We start from the raw sequence: 9,962 nt of genomic DNA, 5'->3' as shown, positions 1-9,962 counted from the left end.
ATCACACACCCATCCTGTGGATGATATTGCTCCCCATACTTATCCTGTGTATAGTATTGCACCCCTATTCCCATCCTGTGGTAAATATTGGTTTTGAAACAGGGTTGTTGCTTTATGAAACAAATACCCGGTCACTAAAATAGACGTGAGAGTGCTGAAGAGTTTCCAAGTATAGGTTAGACATATGTGTAAAGCAGTTTGCAGTTTCTTTTATTTTTGAGTTATTTTTGTTTTGTTTTTTTTGTGTTGGGAAGCAGTTGTGTGCTTACACAATCACCCCACACAATCACTTCCCCATCACCCCCACACAATCACTTAAGACTGTACATAACTTCTCTTTAAAAATGTTACACAGACATCAATAATAATACTTTACTGTAATTTAAATAATGATTTATTTGTATACTAAAAATACATAAAAATACTTCATAATCCTTGACCATCCTTATAAACCATAAATAGTGTATAATAAAATAAGTTACACTGAACCATACATAGTTGTTTGCCCTAGGACAAGAAATACTGAAAATGTTCACTCTAAAATTTGTCAAATCCAAATTTGTTTTTCTTTTTTTATTTAGACTGTGTTTTCCTGCACTGCACATTTAAATTTACTGCAAAGAAAACTTATGATAAAGTATACATAACAAAGACGACGAGTCACAATAACATGGCTCAAGATATGAAGACTAAACAACACACCAGAAAATGAGGAGACGACGACGTTTCGGTCCGTCCTGGACCATCATCACAATCGACTTGATAATGATCCAGGACGGACCGAAACGTTGTCGTCTCCTCATTTTCTGGTGTGTGGTTTAGTCTTCATATACATAACAAAGTACTGAATACATTCAAGGGGAAGGTCAACCTATTCACACCTGAGGGAAAGGCCTATATTTCCACATGTATTTAACTGAGGGAAGGCCTCATTACTCTTTGCAGTGAATCTTGAATTTGTGAAAATTATGATATTTCAATAATTCAGCAATGCACACCCATCATATGAGGTAAGTGGGAGCTTCAGGAAATGTCTTATTAGACATTCCATCACTCATAAGTGCTCTCATCCAAACATCAATTAGTTCCTGCTAGTGAACAAAATGTAACATACTGAGATTCCACGTCTTCACTTATTGTATACCTAAAGACAATTTGTAATCCTTTCTTGCCTGAAATAACCTCCCAAGTACAGTATTTTGCTATTGAGAATGTACTATATTTGTGGCTGTAGAATGGTGGGATTAAACAGAAATAATGTTCACGAAGGTGTTTTACTGATAAGAGGAATGGGAAGTTATGGACCACTGTGCAAATTTGCTATGCATGACATTTTCCTGCGATGTCTCTCTTGCATAAATGGAAGGGTTATTGCATTTTCAATTCAATCAATTAGACTGGGTAGTACCGACATATTTCCTCCTCAGGAAATTTGTGAAGTATTAAGTCTCATTAAACATATAAGAAAGAACCTATACAATATTTTCTTGACTGATTATTTCCTGAAGTAAAACGTAAATGTAGATTATTGCTTCAACTGTTCTATAATGTCTTTAAAGTCTTGAAATTACTAAACTAAATTAGTAAACAACATAATGCCCAAAAAGACTGCCCCAAGTTTATGTTTATTGTACATTATATGTTTGATTATGGCTAAACACTGTTCATGCTGAAGAAATACTGTTCACACAGAACAAAAACTGTTCAAGCTGAAGAAATACACTTTTTTAAATTCAAATACAACTGTGAATGACAAACGACGCGACCCACAAATTTATTAAGAAAATACACGAAACATGCTAGCACATTTCAGTGCATTACTTTTTTGTAATATATCTAAAAAAATAAATATCAACTCAGACTGTGCAAATAATTATCAAAATAAAGCACTAAGCGATCATGCTGTCAAGTTGTGGCTTAAATAGTAAAACTCCTTATATACCATAAATGGTTCAACGAATATATCATAAACAATTTTGCCCACTATAAGTTCTAAACAGTACACTCTCACCAGCAGCTGTGATACATTGATTGTGATACATAACAACCTCTAAATTAGCATTTCAATGAACACAGTTTGCTCATGACTTTGGCTTTTACAGCCCTGGGCATACTTGATACTTGCCATATACCCTACAGTACTATGTCCTACTTGCTAGTCCTTGCCGAGGCCCGTCTCACCATTAACACATTACTGTTGCTGAAAACCAACTAATAAATGCATCATTTTCTCTTTTGAGATTAAGAGAAGATAATGCCATCATCTTCCCCATGATGGCATCATGGTGCATCAGAAAGCACCATGACTGGAAGACTATTTAGCACTGTCTGTGGTGCACAACAGTCAAAAAATATCTGAGACATAATTCATGATGCCAATACCAGAGCAAAGAGGACATATGACGAGTCAGAAGTACTGGATTCACCAAGGATTTTACCGAGGGGACAATTGGGTCGAGTGGACACTGGAAAAGCAAAATCTTTGATCATCCTGAAAAATCAGATCATTCTACGAGGTGAGCAATTGTATGTGAGACAATGCAGTTCACTTGTGTGATTGCCAAACATGCACTGGAAAATCCTTAACAAATATTTCACATGCTACTTCTAATGACTAGCATTTACAAACTTAACTATATTAATGTACAGTTAAAAACAAATTACACAAATCCTCTAAATTGTCCACATTATTCATAATAGTCCGAGAAAGTTTATATGTGTTGCTGTGTCATTTATTATACGCTGATGATTTACAGAACTGAACCCTGCACATAAGACACACACCTGTATTTATGTCTTCTGCATCATTTACTATGCATTGCGTTCATAAGGTTCCTTGTATTTATAGTTTATGTATTCAAATATATCTTTTTCACATGACACCGGCAATGCCTCACCAGGAACACCTAAAAGAAACATTAATAATTAAAGAAAATTTAAACTGTACAACTTCTTACAACCAAAATAATTTGTACTTACCAATGCCGATTATATATAAATTATACAAAATACTGATGATTCCTAATATTGTCTGCATTTAGAGTAGTCACCTGTTTCCAGCCAGTCAAGAGTAGTTCATGCCTAAAAAGTCAAATGAAGGTACCAATGTTATGGCACCTTCGCCATTACTTACATAGAACAAAATCACAACACTACTAGGAACTTTTTTTTTTTCTTTTAACTGGGGAAAATTCCCCCCAGTCACTTGCCCTGTGGGAGTTCCTCGTGTATACATTACTGGAATAAAAGTTATCTGGAGCAAAATGTGAAAGCAAATTAAGGTTTAATAAATCTCAAGCCAGTGACAGGGAAATAATTTCACATTATATTATTAAAAGTACAAGTACTTTAAAAAAGTTACTAGGGGATCATCTTGGTCACTCCTTATCCACATAGCATTTGTGGTTGAAGTCTATTTTTAATCACAAAAATAACTGCTAAGACAAAAAATTTTATACATCCCAAATGACCTTACTCTCCTTACCTGCCAGTGTGTTTATCCACATAACCAGTAATTTGTCCCCACAAGTTGTACCGTGAATGATCCTAACCCAAACATTCACCAATGCCATTAATTACCTGTGCTGCCAATAGGTCTGATGCAGTATTCATTGAGAGTAAAGCCTTGTTCTAAAGCATGTGCCCTCATAGCCTTGTTGAACATATCTGACCCGGTGAAGTAGAGGATCCCACAATAGTACTGGTCGTGGGGCAAAAGTCGGATATCAAGACGGCGGTGAGGCAAGTTCTCCTCCAGCTGGAACACACCCTGCGTGATGAGAGAAAGAGAGAGAGACTGATGAGAGATGAGACATGAGTGTAAATCTGTATTGGTCATAACAATTATAAACCATTTTCAGTAACCAACCAGGCACAGTACAGTGGTACCTCGGGTTACGAACATCCCTGTTTACGAACTTTTCGGGTTACGAGCCCAATTTGTTCAGAAAATTTGAATCGGGATACGAACTTTGCATCGGGATACGAACTTTGCATCGGGATACGAACTTTGCATCGGGATACGAACTTTGCATCGGGATACGAGTTTGTTGATACGCTTACGGCCGACCAAGCTCGTGGTGGCACGGCGATCGCGCCTCAGTTTACCAGTGCCTCGCACCCAGTGATTATCCCGCCTGAATTCTTCACAAGAATTTACAGTTTTTTGTCGGATTTTTGGCCATTTGAGCATAAAAGTTGTTATTATATATCTCGCCATGGGTCCAAAGAAAGCCAGTGGTAAGGTTCAAGACAAGAAATCGCATTTTAGAATGACAATAGAGGAAAAACAAAGAGATCATTTGTAAGCATGAAAATGGAACTCATGTTGTTGAACTAGCTAGGCAGTACAACAAATCCATGTCAACGATATGCACTGTACTTGCCAAGAAAAAGGACATTATGAGTGCTAAAGTGGCAAAAGGCGTATCAACAATCACGAAACAAAGACCACAAATACTTGAGGATGTGGAAAAGTTGTTATTAATTTGGATATACAACAAGGAGTTAGCGGGTGATAGTGTTTCAGAGGCCATCATTTGTGAGAAAGCCAGGGTATTGCACGAAGACCTTGTAAAGAAAACCCCTGGAATGGGTGCAGATACTAAAGACTTTAAGGCAAGAAGGGGATGGTTTGACAAATTTAGAAAAAGAAGTGGTATTCATAGTGTTGTGAGGCATGGGGAGGCTGCCAGCTCAGACAAACCAGCAGCTGAAAGATTTATTGAAGAATTTCAAGTTTGTAGAGGCTGAGGGATACCTACCGCAACAAGTGTTTAATTGTGATGAGACAGGACTGTTCTGAAAAAGATTGCCTTAGAAGACATACATTACCAAAGAGGAAAAATCATTGCCCGGACACAAGCCTATGAAAGATAGGTTTACGCTTGTGCTGTGTGGAAATGCGAGTGGCGATTTGAAAATTAAACCCTTGCTTGTGTATCATTCTGAAAATCCAAATGTTTTCAAAAAGTATGGTGTGCAGAAAAACCAAATGTGTGATGTGGAGGGCTAATAATAAGGCATGGGTGACTAGGATTTTTTTTACAGAGTGGGTGAATGATGTGGTGTGCCCTGCCACACAAAAATATCTGCAGGAGAAAAGTTTGCCACTCAAGGCCCTGCTTCTCCTCGACAATGCTCTTGTTCATCCTCCAGGCTTGGAAGATGCATTATTAAACATAATTTTTTCACAATAAAGTTCCTTCCTCCTAACACCACTCCTCTAATTCAGCCTATGGACCAGAAAATCATAGCAAATTTTAAAAAAACTTTATGAAAGGGCACTTTTCCAGAAATGTTTTGAAATGACTGAAGCCACAAACCTCATTCTCAAAGAGTTCTGGAAATACCATTTTAACATTTGTAGTGCTTTAAAACTCGTTGACAAAGCCTGGCAAAAAGTGACTCAAAGAACCCTGATCTCTGGCTGGAGAAAATTGTGGCCTGAATGTGTGACAGAACTAGACTTTTGAGGGGTTTGAGCCTGTAAATGAAGTGCCCATTGTTGAGGAAATTGTTACTCAGGGCTGGAAAATGGGCTTGGAATTGGATGGTGCTGATGTGGAGGAGTAGGTGGAAGAACACAACAAAGAACTGACCACCGAAGAACTCCAATCCCTTAAAAAGGAGCAGCAATAAGAGGCAGCTGGGGATATTTCTTCAGAGGAGGATGAGGCAGAAGAGAAAGTCCCTCCCTCAACAATTAGGAAGTGGTGTCGGATGTGGGACGAAATGCAAACTTTTATTGAAACGACTCGCCCAGAGAAAGCTGTAGTAGGCCGTTGCATTAATCTTTTCAATGACAATGTGATGCCTCACTACAGACAAATGTTGCGAAGAAGGGAAAAACAATCTTCAATGGATCGTTTCGTTGTGAGAAAATCAAGCATTGAGCCACAACCAGGACCTAGTGGTATTCAGGCAAAACGTGCCAGAGAGTGCACTCCAGAAAAATCTTTACTGCCTGATGTTATAATGGAAGGGGGACACCCCTTCCAAACAGTAACACCTCTCCTCCTCCCCCCTCCTCACCATCTTCCATACGCCAACAGGAGTCATCAGCAAGGTTAAGTAATAACTTGAACATACTTTTGTAGTGTAGATTTGGGTGAATTAGGTATAAAATTTACTTTGAAGTGAAGTTTTTGGGGAGTCAGGAACAGATTAATTCATTTCCCATTATTTCTTATGGGGAAATTAGCTTCGGTTTACAAATTTTCAGGTTACGAACCGTCTCCAGAAATGGATTAAATTCTTAAACCGAGGTACCCCTGTAGTAATATTCTCTAAGCACCTTAAGCCCTCCACACTATAGCACATCTCCTGTGACAGGTAAAAACGACGGGCTCACCATAGCCCATGCTACTTCGAACATTTTGTTCCAAGCAGCTGAATCTAAAACAACAACATTCGCACTATACGTTCTCAACACTGGTCACATGTCAGCAAGAGCACAGGTCTGGCTGGAACTCAAAGACTTTTCATTTGGGAAGCATAAACAACTTAAATCAAAGCAACAGAGTGTAAGCAAGTGTTCAGTGGGTTAAATGAAAGGTAAAGGAAAAGAACAGGAAATAAAATCAGAATGAGAAGTAAGTTGATTTGAAGGTCACTGAATCATAACCTTTATATATCATTACCCTCCTCTTCCTGCTCACATCCATCCAGCTCTACATTTTCTTACACCAGTAAACATTCTTCCCTCTCCACACCCTTCCATTTTGTCACCTGGTACCGAGAGCCACTCCTGGTACTGTACTGACAGCCACTACTGGTACGGTACTGACAACCACTCCTGGTACTCACAGTCACTCCTTGTTTTCTCTTTCTCCTGTTTTTGAGTTAGTAACATTTCTAAATCACTCTTCTACAAGAGTAAAGCCACTAAACATTATCTACAGTATATAGTCAAAGCAAGTACAGTACAAACAAACCATGAATTTAGAGTCGCCCTGGGAGAGAGTGTCCGTCACCAGACCATTGTCCTTCAGTGTCTCGACTACATTCTTAATCAGTGAAGGACACTTGCTGGATTCAGAAGTATAGGATGGATGGGTCAGTAAAGCGTCCACGTCACCACTGCTTTTGGCTCCACGCCTGAAATAATATAAATAAAATTAATTACGATTATCAAAATAGAAAATTATACTGTATATAGAAAATTACACACACATCTTGGTAAAAATTTTAATATAGAATGTTAAATATTACCGATAGCTGCCACAGATTGTAATAAGATAATCGGAGTCGTGAGTGGTGATGAGCTTGTTCAACTGCTTCTCTATTTTCTCAACTTCATCTCTGGGAATCCTCATCTCAAATTCATCAAAGTACCTGAAATAATTCGATGATATACCTCAGCACAGTAATTTTAAATTAAATTATAATGAAAACTAAATGCAGTATATATGATAAGCTATTTCAGAGAATGAAGGAATGAATGCCAAGTTATCTATGTGTAAATCTATAAAAGGTAGAAATATGATGCATGCTCTGTAGTGTGTGTTAAAGGTTAAGAATGCAAGGTTCAGAATGTGGCCAGATCTGTAATGGGCATATTATCAGGCTACTCCAATAAATTAATGTGACCTCTGAGTGTGTTATGAAACCGAAAAAACAATGGATAATCTCTCCCAACATTACAACCTTGGCAATATGCTTTCCCTGAATATATGTGCACACTTACTTCAGTCCAATGACCTGATGGTGATTAAGCTTATCTTGATTTTTACGCAGATCTTCTAGGGTTGTGATACCTTCGTCAACTAGCTCGCGTGCTTTGGCTGGGCCAATGCCAGACACACGAGTTAGAAGATTAATTGCAGTATTTGTATCATCACCACGAATCTGAGAAATATTTTATGATTAACCCAAATTTATTACCATCAAGTGCAAGAATCATGTAAAGCCACATACGGATGAAGAGAATAAGAAAAGGAGTTATGACAAATCAAGTACAATAAAGACAGTTACCTTTACAAATAAAATACAGTTATGGTGTAGTAAGGTGGATAGAATTTGCTATCAAAGAAAAGTAAAGAAAATCATGTTAAAATGGACAGAGCAATAAAATACTAATAATAAAGCAAGCACCCAAGAAAGCCTTAAAGGGCCCGAGACAAAATTACAAGAAATACAAAAATACACCACCTGCAAACTTAAACTGTATATGTATACACTCACACTGTTTACCCAGCCTCTAATCCAGGAATCCATCTTAGATTCTGAGTTAAGCAACTGCTGTGTTGCATTTTGGGAAGGGTAGTTATTAGCCAGATGAATCTCAATGACACATGGGGTGTACACAAGGAATGTTTTGATAATAATGGTAAGTTGGTGGGTATTAGTACCCCATGAAGAGTGAGGGAATTAGCAGGGGAAAGCGCCCAGCCATTACAACTCTATAGCACCTGGAAGGGGTCAGAATAAGGATTTGGGATGGGAAGTGGGAGGAATGGTGCCCATCCGCTTGGATGGTCGGGACTTGAATGCCGATCTGCATGAAGCAAGACCATCGCTGTACTGGACCAGTCCAAGTTATTGGGCTCTATGGAGAGAGTGTGTGTGTGTGTGTGTGTGTGTGAAAGAGGGAGAAGAGGGATTAGAGTTAGGGTTGGAGGTGGAGATGGGAGAGTAATGAGCCGACTGATTGTGTACCTCCTGAAGTAACAAAACATATTGTTTACCTTCTCCACTTTACTCATCTGACCAGTCTTGATGTATTGATCAATCTTCTCCCCAATCTTGGATCCCACACCCTTGAGCTTCTTTGCTTCACTTCCACTCTCAATTCGAGTTGGGTGTTGAGCAAGAGCAGCTGCGGCATTGCGATAGGCATTATACTTGTATGTGTTGCGGTTTACATTTTTCTCATATTCAGCAATTTCTGAAATACAAACATACAAATGTTCAGTGTGTGTACGATCAAGGAACATGATGCTCCAAACTCTCACTGCCCCCAACCTCCTCGGCTATTTTTTTTTACTTCAAGTACAGTATAACTCTCAATACTATTTCCTCCTTCCTTTCCCTAACCTACAAAATTACTTATATTTTAATGTATTCTTTAAAACATTTAGGCTACCTAAAACCATAGAAAGGAAACAGATCTCAAGGTACCATGTTTTGTTTATTTCTGGAAACAGTTAGAAAACTGACCTAACAGACTTGTATATTACTGGCCACAAGGTATATAGGCCAGGGGTGGGAACCCTTGGCACACGTGCCAAATGTGGCATCCCAACAACTCTTTTCTAGCACATGAAACCTAGGGCTTACCTTAAAAATAATTAAATAAATAACCATCCTACTTTTTTGCTGAGTTGCATATTTTAACTTACTAAAATGCAATTTTATTACCTGGTTGATACCTGGTTGATGGGGTTCTGGGAGTTCTTCTACTCCCCAAGCCCGGCCTGAGGCCAGGCTTGACTTGTGATAAGCAAATATTACCTCACTATTAAGTAAAGCAAAACCATATAAAAGTGTGCTAAACAAATAACCACTGACAGACATTTCAGTATTAATAAGTAATAAGAAAATGAAGCAAACATCTTATTTCCAAGCCATCTATCTCAGTGATATACTGATGAACACGTTTTGTGTCGTTCATTTTTTGCATCATCCACCAGGTGGCCAGATGTCACGTGACTCCTTTACAATCATTGTAGGTAAACTTATAATTGTATGAAAATTTGGTTTGCTTACCCACAAACTGATTTACATAAAACTTGGTAGGTGCATGTAAAGAGTGATCATGACAAAATTTTCTGAGCTATGTAATTTTTATGTATTACTCATAAGAGATTAATAATTAATACAAGAATATCTTTAATTTTATTTTCTTATAATGTGTTTTAACAAAGTAAAATGATCATGAGATTGGACACAGTAATGTATATATAATATCCATGCTATCAGCCAGGTAGAATGACATTTAAGTAAAAATTCCATCACTAAAT

At 38.0% G+C, this 9,962-nt stretch overlaps 1 protein-coding gene across 1 annotated transcript in view; it reads right to left on the bottom strand.

The window, feature by feature from the left end:
* Nucleotides 1-193: 193 nt before the first annotated feature.
* Nucleotides 194-9,962, bottom strand: part of LOC123775026 (DNA polymerase beta) — a 12,869-nt gene continuing 3,100 nt past the window's right edge. The window contains exons 2-7 of the mRNA XM_045769779.2: nucleotides 8,688-8,887; nucleotides 7,688-7,848; nucleotides 7,213-7,335; nucleotides 6,936-7,098; nucleotides 3,580-3,769; nucleotides 194-2,906 (exon numbers count right to left, since the gene is read on the bottom strand). Coding sequence (XP_045625735.1) covers nucleotides 2,812-2,906; nucleotides 3,580-3,769; nucleotides 6,936-7,098; nucleotides 7,213-7,335; nucleotides 7,688-7,848; nucleotides 8,688-8,887 — 932 coding nt within the window. The 3' untranslated portion in view covers nucleotides 194-2,811. The remainder of the gene's footprint in view (nucleotides 2,907-3,579; nucleotides 3,770-6,935; nucleotides 7,099-7,212; nucleotides 7,336-7,687; nucleotides 7,849-8,687; nucleotides 8,888-9,962) is intronic.

Source organism: Procambarus clarkii, chromosome 92 (genome assembly GCF_040958095.1).
Source record: "Procambarus clarkii isolate CNS0578487 chromosome 92, FALCON_Pclarkii_2.0, whole genome shotgun sequence".
NCBI lineage: Eukaryota > Metazoa > Arthropoda > Malacostraca > Decapoda > Cambaridae > Procambarus > Procambarus clarkii.
This window is presented reverse-complemented; position numbering and strand designations above follow the sequence as displayed.